The 21304-nt window shown below is 36.8% G+C and overlaps 3 protein-coding genes across 5 annotated transcripts; all 3 read left to right on the top strand.

Moving 5' to 3' along the window:
* The first annotated feature begins 490 nt into the window (after positions 1–490).
* LOC110781559 (uncharacterized) lies at positions 491–4881 on the top strand. The gene is made up of 4 exons (XM_056835337.1): positions 491–839; positions 1140–3348; positions 3436–3784; positions 3877–4881. Exons 2-4 carry the CDS (start codon positions 1141–1143, stop codon positions 4524–4526), a joined length of 3207 nt encoding a protein of 1068 aa, XP_056691315.1. The 5' UTR covers positions 491–839; position 1140; the 3' UTR covers positions 4527–4881.
* Positions 4882–5852: 971 nt separating this feature from the next.
* On the top strand, positions 5853–13228 carry LOC110776723 (inactive protein kinase SELMODRAFT_444075). The gene is made up of 9 exons (XM_021981273.2): positions 5853–6437; positions 7491–7645; positions 7741–7835; positions 8294–9288; positions 9728–9888; positions 10473–10549; positions 10639–10786; positions 10878–11027; positions 12839–13228. The coding sequence occupies exons 1-9, from the start codon at positions 6287–6289 to the stop codon at positions 12881–12883; spliced, it is 1977 nt and encodes a 658-aa protein (XP_021836965.2). The 5' UTR covers positions 5853–6286; the 3' UTR covers positions 12884–13228.
* Positions 13229–13818: 590 nt separating this feature from the next.
* On the top strand, positions 13819–21199 carry LOC110776724 (probable acyl-[acyl-carrier-protein]--UDP-N-acetylglucosamine O-acyltransferase, mitochondrial). Of its 3 annotated transcripts, none has more exons than XM_021981274.2 (11): positions 13819–14109; positions 14227–14303; positions 14396–14520; positions 14877–14985; positions 17275–17367; positions 17453–17569; positions 17692–17775; positions 17973–18077; positions 18786–18872; positions 18944–19098; positions 20753–21199. In XM_021981274.2, the coding sequence occupies exons 1-10, from the start codon at positions 14022–14024 to the stop codon at positions 19061–19063; spliced, it is 1005 nt and encodes a 334-aa protein (XP_021836966.2). In that variant the 5' UTR covers positions 13819–14021; the 3' UTR covers positions 19064–19098; positions 20753–21199. The 3 variants fall into 3 exon arrangements, with proteins under 3 accessions (XP_021836966.2, XP_021836968.2, XP_021836967.2); XM_021981275.2 differs by having other exon boundaries at positions 13829–14109; positions 18950–19098; XM_021981276.2 differs by lacking the exons at positions 18944–19098; positions 20753–21199 and having other exon boundaries at positions 13823–14109; positions 18779–18869.
* Positions 21200–21304: the final 105 nt, after the last annotated feature.

Raw genomic sequence — 21304 nt, 5'->3', positions numbered from 1 at the left:
CTGGAGCACGCATGTGTAGAGCGGTGTAGCTCTAGTCGTTGGTGCAAGTCTTTGGTGGTATTTTGTATGGTTCTCGAAGATGGGTGACTTAGTTAATGCATGGACATGTTTTATAAAAGGTAAGATGAAGTGTTCTATCGGGTCGGAATTCTGTACAGGACAGTCCGGCCTGGATTAGCGGGATAGACACTTTTAGAGTATAGAGTCATGTTAGTACGTCCATAACATTCGAAAATTGGGTAACTCGCAAACAAATTTTTATGTAGGTACGGAGTATACGCTAAACATCCCAAACACCCGACTATCACCATAATAGGCTTCTTCTTTTCCTACAAGATTATCTATCTACTACTTATATTAAAAATAACGGTTTTTTCATGAAATGCCCCTGAGGTTTGCAATAATGCACCAAATACACCTGCGCGTTTCAAAATTCATAAAATACCCCTAAAGTTCCGTACTGTTCATTAAATGCTCTTGGATTTAACGGACGTTAGCTTGCCGTTAGTGACGTTTTACCAATTTGCCCTTAATTGTTGTTTGGCGCGATTTAGGTAACAATTGTGACTGAAATTCCAAAAAAAAAAAAACTTCTCAACTTCTCTTCTTTCTCTCTCCTTTCCCCTGTTCTTCAACCCTCATCAATTCTACTGTAACTGACAAAATTCTGGGTAGATCTTCAAGAATTTAGTGAAATTTGTTGCGTTCTCTTTTGGCGAGTTCGTGGGTGTTCGTTTGGTGAATTCGCGACAAAAAGGGGGCAACTTGGAGGCGATTTAGAGCTTCGGGTGCAGTGGACGAACAAGGGCCCTTTTCCTAGTTGGATTATCTACTTCAAGGTAATAATTCCTTCTTCGCTGATTTATTTTGCTTGTAAAGTACAATTTTTTTCGCGAAATTGATTAGGGTTAGGGTTTTGCGAAATTGTCAGTGATTTTTTGAAATTGTCAGTTGAGATTAATTGATTGGTTAGAAGTTAGTTATTCCTTGGATTTGTTGTGAATAATTGTTTGGTTAGTTGTAAGTTGTGATTGTGACCTGTTGAATTTCATTGTGATCATGATTGTGGTTGTTTATTGATGAATTGTTGTTGGTTGAATCGAAATTCATGTTTTTTTTTCCTTAAATTTTCCCTTTAGGATGACTGCAATGTGGTTGTTATTGCATCATGGATCACATAGCTTTGATGTGAGAGTTACAGACATGGAAAAGTATCGTCTTTTGAGGTTGTTTTTGGATATTTTTGAGGAATCTGTTAGGCAGGATGTGTTTTTACCTAGTACATTTGCCCTGTTTATTGAGTCTCCCTGTGGTAGAGTTGAGTTGGTAGATGATAAGACAATGAAGCTAATGTGGGGATGGAATTGGGGTAAGGACACTGCTGAAATATGGGTTGAGGGTACAGACAAACCAGGAGTGGTGTTTAGAAATGTTGTTGCCACAATTGAGCATCATAGGAAGGAGAGTGAGAGAAAGCTCAAAGAGAGACAAGATGAACTTCTTAGGGCTCAAAGAAAGGAGGAAGAGGAAATGAGGAAAAAACAGGAGAGAGAGGACATTTTAAGGGAACTTCAAGAACAAATGGAGTACACAATAGCTGTGGAGGTGCCTGTGGTTGATTGTGAGGACTTAAGCACTGAGTATGTGAGGATTATAAGCAAGGATGGTGCTGATGAGGTGTTTCCAGGAGCCTCTCAACCACAACCCACACAAGAATCTTCACCCTCCAAAAAACCTACTTCTCCTAAACCAAAACAAAAGGCCAAAGTCAAGCCAACTACTCCAAAAGCTCCTAAGGTTCCTAAAGCCAAGAAACTGACCCCTAAGAGGAGACCCACCCCAACTCAAAAACAGGCCACACCAAAGGCAAAAAAACCCACCCCAACAACAAAAAAGCCCACCTCAACACCACAGCAACCTACCCCAACTCCAGAACAATCAATCCCACCAGCACAGCAACCCACCCCAACAACACAGCAGCCCATCCCACCACCACAGCAACCCAATCCATCACCACAAACACACCCCACCCATTCCCCACCACCACAGAACACCCAAAATGATCAACCACCCCATTCCCCACCACCACAGAACACCCAAAATGATCAGCCACCCCATTCAACACCAACACAGAATCAGTCTGAAGCTGTTAAAAGGAAGGGGGCCAGAACTAGACCTACAGGGTTCAGGGTGAACAAAGTGACTGCCAAGAAAGCTGGAACTTGGGTATCCAAAGGGAAGGGCATAGGTAGGAAGGGTACAGGGAGGTCAAAGAGTGCAAGGGTGTTCACTGATATTGAGGATATAGGTTCAGAAGAGGAGAGTGAGGATTCAGATTGGGAGGAATCTGAACCAGACAATGAACTAGAGGAGGATAAACTTGATGATTGGGTTGACTCTGATGTGGAGGCTGAGGTAATAACAGATGATGTGCCTGACTTATTGTTTGAGGAATGTTTGGATGGTTCTAGTAAGATGGATAAGGCCTACAAGAATGGAAAGATATGGACTCATCAACCATATGGGTCCATCAAATTAGAACCTTGGTTGATCTTTCCAGACAAGTCCACTTTCCTAGATGTTTTGAGGAGTTTTTGCATACAAGAGGGGTTTGGACTAAGTGTTGAGAGGGCTGACAGTAAGAGGTACACTGCAGTGTGTGCAATAGAAACTTGTGACTGGAGGATACATGCAAGTAAGATGTTTGACAGTGTCAGTTGGGCTATTAAGGGGATCAGTGGGTGCCACAAAACTTGTGGGAGATTGGAGGAGAACCCTGTGGTGACCTCTGAGTGGCTATGTAAGAACATGATGAGTCTAATTGAGGCCAACACTGAAATTCCTGTTGAGACATTGAGAAGGTATGCACAGGAGACATTTCAATTGAGGGTTAAAAAGAGATTGTTGTACAAAGTAAGGAGTATGGCAGTAGAGAAGATACATGGTGGTTGGGCTGAGGCTTATGAGTTGCTTCCTAGGTATGCTGAGATGATTAAACAGACAAACCCAGGAAGTTATGCACTGATTTCATGGGGTGCTACAAGTGGGGATGTGAACCCCAAGTTCAGAGCTTGTTTCTTCTCCTTTGCTGCTCAAGTCAAGGGGTTTTTGAGGGGGTGCAGGCCTATAATTGGAATAGATGGGGCTCATCTAAGTGGGTTTTACAAGGGAATCCTACTCACAGCTGTTGGCATTGATGGGAACAATGAAATATTTGTTCTGGCTTATGGGATAGTGGACACTGAGAGCTGTGATAGTTGGACACATTTCATGAGATGCTTGAGGCAGATGTTTGAGCAAGAGGGTTGCAACAAAGATGATTGGACCTTCATCAGTGACAGGATGAAGGTATATGTTTATTTTGCTCCTTTTTTGTTTCAATTTTATAATATTGCAACAGATATGATTGGCCTAAAATGAACATATCCTGTGTAGGGAGTTGACTTGGCAGTGAGAGATACTTTTCCTAGAGCTACTAGGAGAGTTTGCTGCCAACACTTGTACATGAATTGCAAAAACAATGGATTTAGTGGATCTGCTTTCTTCAAACTGTTTTGGATAGCTGCAAATGCACACAATGAGTATGTGTATGGTAAAGCATTAGAGAAGATCACTGCTCATGATCCAAATGCTGCTGCATACTTGGACACATGCCAGGAGCAGTGGTCCAGGCATATGTTTGACCCTGCTGTTTGTTGTGATCACAACACAACAAACTTTGTGGAGTCATTCAATGCATGCACAAAACCATACAGAGACATGCCTGTATTCTCATTGTTGGAAGGTATAGCTCACCACTTCATGTTCTGTTCCTTTATTTTGTGATGTTTGTGATGTTCTGTGTATAATGTTGTATGTTGTTGTGTTGTTGTACAGCAATCAGAAAGTGGTGTATGGAGAGGGTTGGGGCAAGATTTGACATGGCAATTGATATGGAGGATGGTCAGTTGACTGAGTATGCCAAGAAAGAGGTGGATGAAAGAACAGGAGAGTCTAGGTTCTGCTATGCTACAGCCTGTGGTGGGGGGGAATTTGAGGTCAGAGATGCACATGTGAACTTCCCCATCAGGTTATCAACTAGAAGCTGTGGGTGTGGGAAGTGGCAAATTTCTGGAATCCCCTGCAAGCATGCACTCAGGGTGATTTATGACCAAAGGCTGAACCCCATTGATTTTGTCTCCCCATTCTTCAAGTCTGCTGCATACAAGCTTACATATGCAGACCACATTCACCCCATGTCAGACCCAACACAGTGGCCTAACTTTTCTCTCCCTACCATTCAGCCTCCAGTCATCAAAAGACAAGCTGGCAGACCTGCTAAGAAGAGAAAGAGAGGACCAAATGAACCCAGGAAGGGGAAGAGAAACAGCAATGTGAAATGTGGAAAGTGCAGGGAGTTTGGTCATAACTCAAGGACATGTAAGAATGGAGGACCAAGCACTGGACCAAGCACTTCAGCAGCAGCAGGAGCAAGTACATCACAAGGGGGTTCAAGGGGGAGGAAAAGAGCAAACACAGCAACTTAACCATGCACAAAGTTAAAAGTTAGTCAGTTTTTGGTGAATTGTAGGTGCACAAAGTTAAAATAGCTTAGGCAATTTACAATTAGTATCACTTTTTGGAAAGAACACAATTGCTTAGACAAGATGTTTTTGTGCAGTTTCAGTGGCATTTGTCCACTTAGAAATCAGTTTTTGTAAAGCTCATATGCTTAAACAAGTGATGTTCTTGCTTGAAATTTGTTACAACTCTACTTCATTGCTATCCAAATTAGAAATGCAAACATTATTACACCAATTTTTATTGCAAACTTGAATTGTTGTTTCTGTTGTTTCAGTTTCTTCTTCAATAGCTTCAACTCTTCATGCATTCCCCTGCTTCCTTCTTGCATTCCCCTGTTTTCTTCTTGCATTCCCCTGCTTCCTTCTTGCATTCCCCTGTTTTCTTCTTGCATTCCCCTGTTTTCATCAGCTCTGTTTCCCTTGCTTTGAGCTTCATCAAATGTCTGCTCAACAAAACCTTTGCACCACTTGAAATTATCACAAGAATCACACTTGTAGTAAAGCTTTTGCGGATTTTTAGCCGTTTCCGAGCTCCTAATTGCAAATCTTCTCCCACAATTGCAGTTTTTATTTGGAACTCTTAGGTATGACAAACTTGGGATGGAAGAGGATCCGGTTTTTGAATTAGAACTCATGGCTATTTAGGAAATAGAGGGCTAAACATGGAGCAAGTCAAGTGAACAACAACCTTACTTATAGGCAGCATGAACATAACGGCTATATTGAATTAAAACTAGTCGTTGGATTCAAATTATGAAGTTTGGGTATTTGGTGCAAAGAACTTTACAAATAGGTGTATACTATGCAAAACCTTTATATTTAGGTGCATTTTATGAATTTTAAACATGACTTAACGGAGGACTAACGGAAAGTCATAATAGGGGTATTTGGTGAACAGTTTTGAGTAAATAGGGGTATTTTATGAATTTTAAAACACGCAGGTGTATTTGGTGCATTATTGCAAACCTCAGGGGCATTTCATGAAAAAACCGTAAAAATAATGATTGTATTTTTCAATAACTTATCTTACAGACTAAACTAAACTTTGAGTAATGTTTTGACCACGGTCAAGATTGAAAAAAGACAAAACTTCCAAAAATAACAATTGAAATTAATCTACTTTATATTCGATTCACATACTCCTAATTTTAGAAACAAAAGCTTAACCAAATTGAGTAGATACATCATTTTAGTCCACACTTTAGCTCAAATCCCATGAAAACTTTAGCTTAATGAGCAAGAACTTGGAAACAAGTGGAGGTGTCAACGTGTAAGTGGTCCCATCGCATCCCATACAGAAAGAAAATGCTCAATTATTTGCTCAATCTTACCTGTTAAATTTAATTGTCATTATTACAATTCCCTACTTCAATTAAAACCATCCCAAATCCAATTGTCCAAATTCCCCTTTTTCATTTTCCTCTTTATTCATCAATTTCTGCTCCAAAGAACAGTACCCCTCCTTTTACCATCTGTTACCCTTTTTGCATTTTCATCATGCAAAAAAGCTGCTTCACACAAAAAAATGTAGAAATCATGACATCTTGATTGATCATCCCAAAACCCCATCTTATATTTTCTGCATCATTGTTCATGCTTTTAGCTGCCCACTGTTCTAAATAACTGATTTTTGGTTGAAAATCACATTTTTTTTATGTGGGTATTTGTGGGTTTGAGCTAAAATTAGAGTTTAGTGAAGAAAATTGTGGTTTAGGGTTGAAGGTATGAATTCCAATCAAAAGAAGGTTGTTGTTTTAGTTGCTGTGAAAGCTACCAAAGAAATTCCAAAAAATGCAATGGAGTGGGCACTTGCTCATGTTGTTCAACCTGGGAATTGCATTAAGCTTTTGGTTGTCACTTCTCCTCAAACTTTTGGTATAATTTTCTTACTAAATTGTTATTGCCTTTTTCGGTCTGTTTATTGTTTAGTGTATTGCTGCTAGTTTGCTTCTCTAATATTCTGTTTATAGCTTATTGTTTGGTTTTCTGTAATTAACTGACAATTTGTTTGGTTGTAATCATCGCTGTTACATAATATTTGGTTCCTGAATAATTTTGCAATAGTAGGTCCTGTATCAGATTGGTTAATCTTACTGAGTCCGCCTTAGAAACTGCGATCAGGTGGTGGTGGTGGTGGTGGTGGTGTTGCTGTAGTCCTAGAATGATGTGTGTGTGTGTTTAGGCAATTCCTAGTACTCTTTAGTGCTGGAATGTGAACTTGGTTTGGATGAGTAGAGGGGAAATGCAATATGTATGAACATGATGAGGGTTCACTTCCCAATAGATTAGTATCAATGAACCTATGGATGTTTTGCTCCTTAAATGAGTACCTTTCCTGTATCTGTTTGGATTGTACTACAAGTGTGCACTTGTTCTAGTTCAAATGGCGGATTTAAATTTCAAACTTGGACTAGTAAAAATCCTTGAGAACATAGGTGCTACATTTTTGTACATTTTCATTGCTACTAAGTGGCAGACATTTGGAAGCTAGTAGAAATGAAATGGGATGGAAAACTTTATTCTTTGATCAAAATTTCTGCATTTTCTTTACTTCATTCTTTTAAGGGGGGTATAGTTTTGTACATCAGAAGATTATCGAGTGCAATCATAGGATTCTAACAAATTAATGAAACATACCTGTTTTTTATGATTGTTCATAGCAATTACCAGTGTAAGATCATAGGGTGTGTTCTATTCATCTGATTATCACTTATTTTTTCTGAACTTATCTTATCTGAACTTATTAGAACTTATCAAAACTTATTTTAGTTATAAATTGTACTTGGTCAACCCTTTTTTTTCCGAACTTATCTTATCTGACCTTATTTGTCCTGAAATAAGTGGAAATAAGGTGAACAGAACAAAACCTAAGTGTGACCTTTGTGCTCAAATTAGCTTGTGTATTGATAAAGAAGGTGCATTTTTCAGGAAAGAAGCTGTGGGGGCTACAAAGGTTTACCACTGATTGTACGAGTGGAGCTTGGAGATCTCGCACAGGGACCCTTTTGGACCAAGAGGAAGACATAACCGACTCTTGCTCACAATTAATGCATCAATTGTGTAAAGATCAGAAATCATGCAAGGCCAGTTCTTTGATTAAGCATCTTATTCAAAGTTTGATGTAAGCTTGATTCATTCCATTGACATTTTTTCCCCATGTCAACTTCTTAATTTACAGATAAATGTGAAGATAAAAGTCCTGTCTGCTTCTGCTGAAGGAGTTGTGGCGGCTGAAGCCAAAAAAGATCAAACAAAGTGGGTGATACTGGATAAGTAAGTAATTTTGTTTAAATCTTGTTTGTACTTGATTTGTTGATTACATAATATACAGATCTCTCACAGCCCGTTTGGTAGCCGGTAATATACGGTGGGAATGCGAATAAATCCAAGTGTTTATTTGGAAAGAAATTAACATCACGATGTTCATGGTAATGAAATTTTGTCTCAAACTTGGTGTTTTTCTTCATAAATTTGCATTCTCACCTAATACCACTCCCAAAATGGTAATGGAAGTTTATAAAGAAAAAGATATAATTTTGAGTGAATTAGTATTACCATGGAAATGGATATTGATTTTCTTTTCCTTACAAATTTACAAACATATTCATTCCCATTGACACCATTTATGACCGACTACCAAACTGGCCGTCAAATATTGCATAGTTTAGCATTTTTAGTCAATCATTGAAAGCAATCATGCACTTCAACCAAGGATTTTGGTGTATTTCCAGAAGGCTGAAGGATGAGGCAAAACACTGTATGGAACAACTTCAGTGCAATGTTATCATGATGAAAGGATCTCATCCCAAGGTTCTTAGATTGAATTTAACTGGATCTGGTGATGTGGAAACTGAAGTAATACACTCACTGCCCATATCTGAAGCATCACATTCAAATGATGCATATGATTTTCCGGATTCAATTCGGGTGCCAAACGTGACTCCCATCAGTACTCCAGAGCACGATACATCATACACTGCAACTGATGTAGGAACATCATCTATATCAAGCTCAGATGCCGCTTCATCATATTTTCTCTCAGGGACAATTGAAGACCAAAAGAGAGCACTTTTGTCTGTTGCTAGTGAAATTGATAAATTAGAGGATTCTGATACAAGTGACACAGATAATGAATCAATGAGCTCAACAAGTTGTTGCCAGCCATGGATGCTGAACAGTCCCATAATTGGTAAATCTGACATAGATGGTTCACTCAGAACTACAGATCAAATTCTGGCACGTGCATCAATAAATCTACTGAAGAGATTCTCAGTTGCAGAAATGCAAAGTCCTACGCAGAAACTTAACTCGAACTCAACAAGTGTCCGGGAAGCTATCTCGTTGTCTAAAAAGTCACCATCTGATCCGCCACCACTATGCTCAAAATGTCAGCATAGAACACCAATATTTGGGAAACCTCCACACTCATTCAAATACACGGAGCTCGAAATGGCAACCAATGGATTTTCAGTCAACAATTTCTTAGCAGAAGGTGGGTATGGTTCTGTTTATCGTGGGGTACTACAAGATGGACAGATCATTGCTGTGAAGCAATATAAACTGGCTAGCTCTCAGGGAGATAAGGAGTTCTGCTCTGAAGTGGAGGTTTTAAGTTGTGCCCAACACCGCAATGTTGTAACACTAATTGGATTTTGTGTGGAGGGCGGAAGAAGGTTGTTGGTTTATGAATTTATATGCAATAATTCTTTGGATTATCATCTTTATGGTAAGTTTCTTAAGTACTTGTATATATCAGGTAGTTTATAGGGGGAGGACGTCTTGACTGTTGAGTTTTGTGTATCACAATATTAAATATTAACTCATCAAAGAGATATGCTTAGAAATATCTCACTTTATTGTCACTATTGTGAATAGAACAAGCTCCTTCTCGATAACCACAAATATCACGTCTTAGTGTAGGTTTCCAGGCCTCTTTCTTTCTAAATTTTTGTACTAGCCAAAAAAAAAAACAGTCCTTGGTTGAACATGATTTGATCTCACTTGAAATTCTTGAACATGTTTTTAACCATTATAATGTCTAATCATTTACGCGTTACGTTTTTTGTTGTAACCTATTTCCTTATAATAAGTTTTTTTTTTTTGCGTACGGCCTATTATGTTCAACATTAGAATATTTGCAGTTTACTAAACTATGGAATGCACAGGTCGTAGCAGCAATATATTAGAATGGCCTGCAAGGCAAAAGATTGCTCTTGGAGCTGCTCGTGGACTGAGATACCTTCATGAAGAATGTCGAGTTGGCTGTATTGTTCATCGCGATATGCGACCAAACAATATCCTGTTAACCCATGATTTTGAACCATTGGTATGTATGTTTTTCTCCGGTAGTGTTTAGATTGTTTACAAAGATGTACCATGGCACACTTGCATAAAAATTATCACATTGAATCATCATGAATAGTAGTGATCAATTTTCTTGTACAGAACTACATTGATCTTCATTTGGAAAATTGATGTTTTCTAGTTCATCTTTCTTTCTTTAGGATATCGATTCCTATATCTAAAAGACTAAGAGCATGTTCGGTATAGCATTTTTCAAGTGTTGGAAATGGAATCAATTAACTAATTCCATTACCAATTGTTTGGTGTGAGAGATGGGTAACACACTTCATATCCAAAGGGTAACCATTACCAGCAATTTGTTACCTCTTCTAACCTTGTGGTAACAAAGTGTTAACACTCCTCAATCCCTAATTTGATACAAGGGATTGCTTTCCTTAGGTATACCAAACAACAAATAACGATAACACTTAACATTACCATTTCCCCGTCTTAAATGTTCCCAATCCATTTCGGTTCCTAGATTCATACCAATCATGCACTAAAAATGCACAATTCATGTGAACAAGCTAACTTATTGACTATGGATGAAAAACTTCTGATTAATAGGTTGGGGACTTTGGATTGGCAAGGTGCCAGCCTGATGGAGGTGTAGGTGAGGAAACTAGAGTTATTGGAACATTTGGGTAAGTTTAGTTACAGCTTCCTGTATATACTTGGTAATTGGTATGTTTGTGATTGCAAGAGATAATAATATCGTCTTTCTATGCTGCAGGTATTTGGCTCCTGAATATGCTCAAAGTGGTCAGATCACAGAAAAGGCTGATGTCTATTCATTTGGTATAGTGTTATTAGAACTTATCACGGGACGGAAAGCTGTGGATATAAATCGTCCCAGAGGAGAGCAATGCCTCACTGAATGGGTATAATTTTTATTTTCCTCAAATCTTATTAAGCCAATGTCTCTCAAACAAAACGGGGGAATAAAATTGAATTCATTTGAATTTTTTTCAGGCACGACGTGTAGTTAAAGAAGAGAATATCAGAAAGTTGATTGATCCATGCTTGGGAAATAGCTATGTGAAAGAGGATCTTTGCAATATGCTACATTGTGCCTCGTTGTGCATCAAAAAGGATCCTGATTCAAGGCCTCGTATGTCTCAGGTTTGTAAGTCTGCACCGTCTTTTAGGCTTTTTTAAACAATTGGTATAATTCACTTTTGAGCTTTAAAAGTCTGTCTGTGCTCTCTTAGGCTCTTCAAACAATCGGTATAATTCATTTTGAGCCTTTTTAGGCTCTAGCTTTGTAATTTGGACTTAAAATTGAGTTAAAATATGAATCTAGACTGTTAATTTTAATTTGGTCTGTAGTAGGATCATCCCATATTATAGTTCACTTAGATATTAATAACACTGATTCCAACTATGAACATTCTTCTCTTAGAGGTCCCAACTATTGTTTAATTTAGAGCAGTCACAACTATGAGAGTGTCTTCTCAAATCAGTTCCAATGACCAGTTACCTGAAAAGGAGGTAATTTTTTTCCTCTTTCCTCACCACGAGCCCTTCCAGTTAAGAATAGTGTATCCCATTGTACAGTATATTTGTGGAAACGTAGAAGTTCAAAACCCAACTGGATTTTCCATTAAAACATGTACCTAAAAACACAACTGAATTTTTATAGGGACTTGTTTGCAATTAATTGGGTTGTTTTCATAGCTTATTCTTCTATTTTTATGACATTTCTCATGTTAACTGACATACGGAGTATATAGTAGCTCATCTAGTGGCAAGGTGGGATACTAGTAGTAATTCAGTGTATGTTTTTATTGGTTCGCTTCCTCAAAGTATTATAACTTTGACAGAGTCGATTTACATTAATAAATGTCCGCTCTATGTTTCCCTCAAAAACAAAATGGGTCGTTATCATGTACACGGTTGAATTTACAAACATTTGAATTCTCATTTCATTAGTACCATAGTTATACAAGTTCAATTAGTTATTGACTAGTAAATTAGTTCAATTGGAGATGACTTCCAATATTGAGCAAAAGTTTTGGTTCAAGGGTGGCAGATTGAGTTAGTTTCGGTGGGCTTGTGGTTGAGGTTGAGGTTGAGGATGATGGATGGCAGAAAAAATAGTGATAGGACAAAAGAAAGCGTGGCCAGATTGGCAGGGCTATTAGCCTACGATACGGTGGCGACCTGGTGGAAATGGTGTGGGTAGAAACGCGGGATGGATGGAGAGAGAAGAGGGGAAGTTTTTAATTTTAATTTTTATTGAGAAAATGGTAGCATGCCTTGTGTTCACTTTAACCTGTTAAATTGGTTAATCCATGTCAAGGTCCTTTTTTGGATAATACCCTCCAAAGTTGGGACCATCCTAAGTTAATTGAAAGTTGACACCCTTTTAAGACCAGAAGCAGTAGGGAATGTGTGTGTTTCATTGAGCTAGGAAGAACCAAACATGAGCCAAAGTGCAAAACTGTTAGGCATGTGAAGTAGTTTGCTAGCCTTGGTGATTTCTGAAGTAGGAAGTTCATTGCAGTTGGAATTGTAATTGCTGGAATTGCTTGAAATTCTGTTGAGATGCTCAGCTTTAGTCTAATGCAATGATTATTTTACTGTTTTTCGGTTACTTTTGGTATTGTAAACTGTGAAGTTAACCAATGATGTCTTGACCTAGTGGTTAAGACTGAGGGGCCTGTGTATGGTAGGTCTCAGGTTCGAATACCCCGCCCTCATTTGTAATTTATATTGCCTTTGTGGCTCATTCGTAACCAAAAAAAAAATTGAAGTTCAACGGCGCCCTCCACGTGACAACCTACCCTTGGTACCCTACCTGAGATATATATGGAAGGTCAAGCCAATTGCATGTGATGTCTGTGATAATTTATCATTGTGACTTGATTTATATATGGTTGTTACATCACTCCACATTACATTTTTGACAATAAGTTGCTTATTATTATTAGGTTCTGCGGATGTTGGAGAGTGGCAACTCGAACTCATTCGGTTAATTTCAAAGTTCTGGATCCTGAACAATACAGCAGCAGTAAAACTCCTCCTTAACAGAGTAAATACCTTGTTCAGTTCAGAATTCACTCTGGAAATGCACTGAAAAAGGAGAAGAGTTGCTCAACTTCAGCTCAATCTCCTTGCAGAGCAACATATCCAGAGGGTGGAGGTCCATGCCAGAGTAGTGTAGTGAATTAGTGATACCTAATCTTATTTACCACTTCAAAATTTTGTAAACTTGTAGAGCCCATAAATGATGAAGTATATTGTATAAGGTCATCAGTTGCAGTTAAATTGAAGGTGTACAGATTTAATAAATCAATCCATGCTCTTATATTATTTCATTACACGTTCATGGTCATGAAATAAGGTGAACTAATCAGGGCCTAAAGATCCCTAAGCTAGCGGGGCTATTTGTGGAATTTTGTAAGGCAATTTCGCCCTTATATAAACTTTTGTCTCACATGATTTTCAATGTAAACATTTTCTAGTGTTATGATCCAAATAAATATTTTAATAGCTACACACTCTTGGCTGTTGGCAGCAGCGAGGTTTGTGTTGCTATAGTGATAATTATGGGAGGCAATATTGCCTACTGGCTAGAAAAACTGAAGCATTTTATTGATGAGTCTAAATCATTTCTTTATCAGTGTATCACTTCTTTCTATTGGTTGAAAAGATTTATGTTAATTGTAAATTTAAATACTAAAATTGAAAGATCAAATATCTATTTCAATCAATAGAAAAATGACACCCAAAATCGTTACTGATTAGAGCTTGGGTGCACTTAGTGAGTTACGGAGTACGACATTATTAACGGACATGAGTGAGATCAACACACTTAAGTGGGAGGGGACTTTTTTAAAGTGTTACTTAAAAGGTAAAGCTTAATTGTAGGCGTCATCGATCCGTCTTTTACAGACGCGCATGTCAAAATTTCTGACACAAAAGCTGCAGTTGAATCGTTAAATCCACAATTACTCTGTATTGTTTTTAATCAACAAAGACCAAATCCAAATATTTTCAAAGCCCTTAAACCCAAAAGGAAGCGAAGAAAAAGAAAGAGAGGGAGATTGACTCAGACTCAAACTCAAACTCAAACTCAAACTCAAACCAAACCCAAAATTGCAAAGTTGAAAAATGAGGTGGCTTCGTAACACCAACAGCAACTCACTTGCTTCAACTCTCCTTCAATACTCTTCTCTCTCTTTCCTTAGACCTCTATCCAGTAATGTTATGATACGGCTTACAAATTCTGGGGTTTTTAATTTCAAATTAATTTGATTGATTGCAACAAATTCTGGGGTTTTTAATTTCAAATTAATTTGATTTGATTGATTTACAGATGCAGCAGCAGATGATTGGAACCCTACTTTTGTGCACCCAACTGCTATTATTCATCCCAATGCTACTCTTGGTCAGGTCTGTTTTCCTTCCAATTAACTATATAATTATACTCTAATTAAAACTTATATATTAAGATTTAAGACTAAATTTTAATGCTTCAATGCCAGGGAGTGTCAATTGGGCCATTTTGTACAGTTGGCTCATCTGTAAAACTTGGCAATGCTTGTAAATTGTATCCTGGTAGTCACATTTTTGGATATTCTCAATTGGGTGATAACTGCATTCTTATGACGTTAGTTTGTAATTCCAATTCTTACTTATGATTTGGAGTATGGAGTAGAATATATGTAAATGAGTTCATAATCTTTGATTTGTGTTCTGTAATTAGTAGGTGTATAATTTGTTACCATAAGTATAACCAAAATATCATCTTGTGATTAATGTATATGAAGATACCAAGTTTACATCGATTACAAGAGGATATTTAGACTGTAACTATGGTAATGAATTATACATTTACTAACTACAAAAGATAATCAACTTATTTACATACAATCTATCAACTTATGTACTTCGTATATGAATTAAGCTGAACTTTATGCTTTTTTTTTTTTTTTTTTTTTTTTTTATATTTGGTGGACTGGGTAGTGGTGCGGTCGTTGGTGATGAGCTTCCGGGGAAGACTGTGATTGGATCAAACAACATTATCGGACATCATGCTGTTGTGGGTGTAAAGTGCCAAGACTTGAAATATAAGGTGGCTTCCTTATTTATCCTAAATAATGTTAATACTAAAAAGTAAAAAGTAAAAACATTGGAATTGGTATTGGTATTGCACTTTTGGATTAAATGTGCCTTGGTTCTTTATTTTGTCGTGGTTGCGCGTGTAATTGAACCATCTTTCGTCCCTTAGTACAAGTAAATTTTTTATGTATGCATATGATATTGAAATGTATGGTGGCCCGGATTAGGAATTTAAAATGTGTGCAAAAGTTACAGCAAGAAATTAGATACTTCAGTTAAGATATTTGTGTTAAACTGTTAATCTAGAAAAATCTAGAGAATGAACATGACCTACATTATACAACTATAAATATCTCATGCTCACCCTTGTTCTCAATATTAAAACATAAGCACCAAATACCAATCAACTCTTCCGCACCCAAATGTCTAATAGTTTATACCTAGATCTTCATGTTATGTTTGGTTTGAAGGTGTCTATGATGTGTTAGGTGGTGATGGGCTAATCCTATCAGTTCATTCCATTCGATTATTTAACTTTACCAAGATTCAGTGGAGGGTCTTCAGGTTAAAACCACCAAGAATTATGAGGTAGTAGAAATAGCATGCAATAAATTATGTTAAAAGCATGTTTGAAGTATTAAAAGTAGTGCTTAAAATTAAGCATAAAAGTTGTCATTAATGGAAATCGCTAATGAGTGTGTGGTTTTGTATAGAATGTATACTGTGTATTAAAATGAACTTTACAATCAATAGTAGGGAAGAACATCATGAAGAGTCATGAAGTTATTAATTGGTTTAGCTTTTTTATTGAAGTTACGGAAAGTAAACATCTAGGTAGCACGGGTACGGGACCGGGACGGGTACAGGTTCGGGAAATGGAAAAATCAAAAATTCAAGAAACTGGTCCTTTAAGAATACGGCAAAAATAGTCCAAAAAGTATTATATATAAAAAAATAATCAGCCACAAGAATATCAAAGTATGGAAAGCAAGGAATTATGGGTTACTATATTGTATTTTTCTAAACATGCAATTATATATTAACTGGGCCAACGCCTTAAAGAGTTTGTTACATACCATAGGCGACAAATAAATTATAACCATTTTAATCCACACAACAACATAAAGTAGTAAGGCACGAAAATGGCGGTAGCAGTAGTAAAACACAAGAGGTAACAACAAGAAACAACGATGCCAGTAGCAGTAACAATAAACAATAACATACAACAACTACTTAAATCAATCCTTAACCAATCGAGAAATTATTCCCCTTTTTCTGGATGGGTACTTATATTTCTAGGCCGAAACGTCCCAAAACGTACCCGGCGTAGCAGTTGACCGTACCCATATCCGTTAAGGGTGGACTTGTACAATTAGCTAATAAAAGTCAAACATAAGAAAAATCTGTTGACTTTAGGTGCCTTGGAGGCAATAACAGAATAATAGTCTGTTATAACAAACTTGCCAACTCAGCAATTGTGTTAGCCGATTCTGTTGAGCAGTAGTTTTGTACAAATAAGCTGATCATAGATTGTATTGATTCATTCATAATAATACAAATCATCTTCTCTAATCTCTCAAATTCTCTCTCTTAATACTCTACATTCTGTTCTATCTTCTTCTCTCTATTTTCTGTTCTTTCTATCCTTTAAGCTCCTGCATCAATATCAGTTGACCGTACCCGATTTGGAGACGAATCCGGGATGTTTCCTTAGGTACCGGTGCATCAGAGTAAACATACATCATCCAGGCTTGAACTAGTGATCTTGATTTGTCACCAACAACTTTTTTTTGGAAAGAATCTATACTATTGCTAAGAAAGACAATTCGTGAAGGATTGTGAACTTAACCATTCATTGACTTGTTTTGAGAAATTAAATATAGTTTAAACTTATTGCTTTAATTTATCGCTTGAAGAATTTGTTGTAGAGACTGTACAAGGCTTGTAAATATCATATAATAATCCTTATTATCAACCAAAATCTCTGCCATGATCTATTCATTTTAAATCGCATCGAGGTTAGAATCCCATTATACAACTAACTCTCTATTTTTTCTTAATAGATTAACAATGGAAGACGAATGCAGTATAACACAGTCTAACACCGTCTCTGCAATGTGAGAAATATATGTTTAAAAGGAGTACCCTTTAGTTGAGTAGTAGGTGTAGTAAACCTATTTTAGAATTGGTGGATGAATTAGTTTCATTTCTTGATAGCCTTGTATTGCTATTTTCTTTATTGCTCCCTTGCTGAGGATGCATCAGGAGACGCTTTGATACTTTTCCTTCCACATAATTTCAGGATGGGGATGAATGTTTCCTTGATATTGGTGACAATAATGAGATAAGGGAATACAGCTCTATACATAGATCGTCCAAGCCAGATGATCAGACGGTGTGGAGTGCAACTTTACTTCAATCCAAAGACGCTTTAATTTCGTTGTGTTACTATTATATTCACATTTTGCACATGTCCACAGATCGTTGGTCATAATAATCTTATTATGGGATCCTGTCATGTTGCTCATGACTGCAAAATCGGTAACAACAACATTTTAGCAAATAATACCTTGTTGGCAGGTCATATAGTAGTAGAAGTGAGTTCTTTTTTATAGTCTCTAATTTGAAGTTTTTTGTTTACCTTTTTTTCCTGTATTGGTACATAGTATATTTATTAAACATTTTCATTTTTTTTATTCTATTGAAATACCTGAATTAGGATTACATTCACACTGCCGGTGCGGCTGTTGTCCACCAGCACTGCCACCTTGGTTCGTTTTGTTTCATTGGTGGTGGATCTGTGGTATGTACTTTTATCCCTTTGTTCTAAACATGTTCCTTAAGGTTTACAGTAAAAAAATCATAGAGATAGGACGATATATACTTTTCTTATTCTCTTGATGCAAGTTAACCCTTTGGTCAGTGACAGTGTGTCATAACGAGTGTTGATACTTAATAGCTATCCTGAGATGCATTTTCTAATACTTGTATCCTTTTAAGGTTTCTCAAGATGTTCCAAAATTCATGATGGTATCTGGTGATAGAGCTGAGCTTCGTGGCTTGAACTTAGAAGGCTTGCGACGTCGTGGGTTCTCGGCTACAGAGGTTAGTTTTGTTCAAGGCTCTTGATTAAATCAGCACAAGCATAACTGTGCCCATGTCTTTCGCAAGTTTATTTGTGTGACCAGTGTTTATATATGGTAAGCGCACTTTTAAAAATTAAAGGTTTCTTTACTATTATGCATATATATATTTGACTAAACTAATAGAGTATTTGAACCACAAAGATATATGAACATCAGATTTGCTTCCTTATTACTCTTTGTTTTAACAAAAATAAAGCATATAATATAGTGTTAATCATGCACTATCGACTAGGAAACAAATATACTATAAACATCGCCAGCGGATGTCTTCTTCTTTTTCCTTTTCTTTTGGAATCTTGGCCCACTTTCTATTGTTAAGGATTAATAGACTGTGGTCCAGAACACAACATCAACCTAAAAAGAGAAGATTCAAACATAAAATAAAAACAGAAAAAAGAATTTCAATGAAGAGCAGAAAGTGAACTTGTTTTGATGTAAGTAGCTACATTAGTTTAGTTTCATGAGCATATGCAACATCATCCTTGGCGTAAATGTATCACAATATTGATATTAAAATCCTTGATAACGTTGAGGAATTAATTGGTTATTCTAGATTTATGTTTACCTAGTCTGTGAGTAAAAGTTTATATAAGAAGTTTATCACAATAGCTTTAATATCTGTGAGAAAAATTATGAATGTGAATCATCTCACTTGGCAAGGATCTAGATTAAGGGCTTGCGAGCGGCATACCGCAAGATTTTCATGCCTAATGATAATGAATCCGGGAGTATTGAAGATCGTCTCAAAGAACTGGTATTTCTTTTGTTCCTATTTCTGAATTGATTGAAAGCTTTACATATCACCAACTGATAGCATTTTCACAGGAGCAGCATGAAGAACTGTGTCAGATTCCTGTCATATGCTCCATGGTGCAATCTATATGTGATTCCTTTTCTGAGAGTCGACGTGGAATATGTAAATATAGACAATGGAATGCATCTTGAAAGTATTCTTTGGCATCTTTGCCCAATATTTTATGGTAAGCTAGTTCTTGGGATCCATTTTTCTGCTTCAATTTTAGCATTATTATCATAATGCATCTTCACACATCTGTTTGCATCAAAGGAAAGTTCTTGTAGAGAACCAACACAGACCATTTTTTATCTTGTCAATCAATTAGCCACGTTCTAATCCAAGAACTCACCCTATGTCAAGAACATTCTTCATCTATCTAGAAGAACATAGTATGTGGCCATCTTTTCTGTTTCTTTGTGGATTTAATTATCTGCAAAACATCCTACATTGCATCTCAATCTTGACAACCTTTTAAAAAACATGTAAGTTTACAAATAGGATCACATAATAGTACTCCCTTCGTCCCAAATAGGCCATAAGCCCACGATAGACTTTTGTGGTCAAACTTTTATTGATTATTGCAAGTATCTTTTAGGGATAATTTTGGTGATATGAATCTAGTAAGTGTACTGTTTGACAAATAAATGGCCAAAGTTGACAAAATTTGACACCAAAAGTGAAAATAGCCTTTTATTCTGGGATAATATGTACATGATGAGTATTTTACACCTTATGGAGTGGTACTGAGCAATATATGTTTATTCCTGGAATGATTAATAATGTGATAAGTTAGGCATGCCTTCAATGCTTGCATTGCATTTGCACTTTATTTGTTTTTAATTATCGTTATTAATTCTCATGACTATTATAATTGGTTATGCACAATGAACACATGAAAAATATAATCAATCTATTGAAGCTACGAACTTGTGTGTAAATTGTCTTCGGTTTATTATTCTTTCAATTGAGCAAGGTGGTGAAGTTTGTGCATTAGTATTTGGCTCTGTAGAGGGAGGTGATAAATCCAAGGAAATTTTTACTTCTTCCAAGAAAATGCACATTTTTTCAAAGTTGATTTCCTTGGAAGAAGTGAACTCTTCCTTGGACTTATCATTTGCCCTCTGTATAGAACTCCATCTGAAATTAATTGTCTCATTGTCTCAACCCGTATTTAAGGCAATTAAGGGTACGACCCAATTTCACGCAAAGACCCTTTGTAATAATTGAATGATTCTCACACTTTCTGCTAAGTTTCTCAGATAAGCCAATCCATTCATTATCATTACCACATTGCCTCAAAAAGGTTCCCGCAAGAAGCGGGGTAAAGGGGGGTCGGGTGTACGCAACCAGGTTGTTTCCAATTGACCAAAAATTGATAACGGGATGACAACGGGACGACCATCTTCTACTTCATGGAAAGGAAGCGAAAAAGTTTTAAGAGCCATTTTGATTTAGCCCATTACATCCCACAGCCAAAAGAACAAATGAATTTTTGGCTCCATCGAAAATGGACAAGCCAATCACAGACCATTTTAGGAAATGTGAAAACTTGTTTCCAAATGCTAAAAAATAGTGTATGTAACTATTTTATTATAACAAAGAGAGTTTAGAGTTGATGATGAAGGGTTCATGACAAAAATAGTACGGAGTATATAAAATATGGATCTTTTTCTCTAATGTAAATTTCATTGTATAAAATGTGTCTAAAAGACAAAGAGAGGGTTTATTATGACAAAAATAGTAACTATAATATGAATCTTTTTCTCTAATGTAAATTTCATTGTATGAATATGTGTCTAAAAATGCGGTACTTGATGATTGCTTGCCAACTTTCCCAGGAATTCCATCTCGGCATATCTCATTGCACTCGCTGAGTTGTTCGGGTAATTCATCTACAGACCATGCTTTCCTCACAAACGCTTTTGCTCCACACTGTCTAAACATTGGAATTAGACTGTAGAGGATTATGGAAGCATAGTATTAAGAGTTCTCAAGTAGCGTTCTAAATTTTGTGAGACAAGCATTGTTTTTGTTTTATGTACCCTTGTTTGAAATTTTGAACTGGCTGTAATACAATTAAGTTGGAGTGGTTGAACTTGAAAGTGAAAAATGGAGGAAAAAAAAGAAGAGACAGAAAGTGGGGAGTTAGTGTAGTTACTGGTAAATGAATATGACAGTGCATTTTTACAAAGCTGGTGGAGTTGTGAGTTTGTGACCAACTCTGTACTATACTTATACTATACAGCTGGTTTGTGTTCTGTACTTATGCATCATTGCTTTCAACAGCTGATTTTTGCACTTGAGGTGGGAATAATGTCTGTCCCTGCCAAGACATGTACATTAGTTGGTATGTCTTTTTTTTTTTCTTTTTTTTTTTTTGCATGTTTTGC

The sequence above is a fragment of the Spinacia oleracea genome, chromosome 2, assembly GCF_020520425.1.
Source record: "Spinacia oleracea cultivar Varoflay chromosome 2, BTI_SOV_V1, whole genome shotgun sequence".
In the NCBI taxonomy this organism is placed as follows: Eukaryota; Viridiplantae; Streptophyta; class Magnoliopsida; order Caryophyllales; family Amaranthaceae; genus Spinacia; species Spinacia oleracea.
This window is presented reverse-complemented; position numbering and strand designations above follow the sequence as displayed.

Coding starts and splice junctions, on each gene's coding strand:
- LOC110781559 (XM_056835337.1), top strand. CDS start 1,141: ATGACTGCAATGTGGTTGTTATTGCATCATGGATCACATAGCTTTGAT. Junction 3,349..3,435: donor TCATCAGTGACAGGATGAAG/GTATATGTTTAT, acceptor TATCCTGTGTAG/GGAGTTGACTTGGCAGTGAG. Junction 3,785..3,876: donor TGTATTCTCATTGTTGGAAG/GTATAGCTCACC, acceptor GTTGTTGTACAG/CAATCAGAAAGTGGTGTATG.
- LOC110776723 (XM_021981273.2), top strand. CDS start 6,287: ATGAATTCCAATCAAAAGAAGGTTGTTGTTTTAGTTGCTGTGAAAGCT. Junction 7,836..8,293: donor AAGTGGGTGATACTGGATAA/GTAAGTAATTTT, acceptor GTGTATTTCCAG/AAGGCTGAAGGATGAGGCAA. Junction 11,028..12,838: donor CAAGGCCTCGTATGTCTCAG/GTTTGTAAGTCT, acceptor TATTATTATTAG/GTTCTGCGGATGTTGGAGAG.
- LOC110776724 (XM_021981274.2), top strand. CDS start 14,022: ATGAGGTGGCTTCGTAACACCAACAGCAACTCACTTGCTTCAACTCTC. Junction 14,986..17,274: donor GCCAAGACTTGAAATATAAG/GTGGCTTCCTTA, acceptor ACATAATTTCAG/GATGGGGATGAATGTTTCCT. Junction 17,776..17,972: donor TCATTGGTGGTGGATCTGTG/GTATGTACTTTT, acceptor TATCCTTTTAAG/GTTTCTCAAGATGTTCCAAA.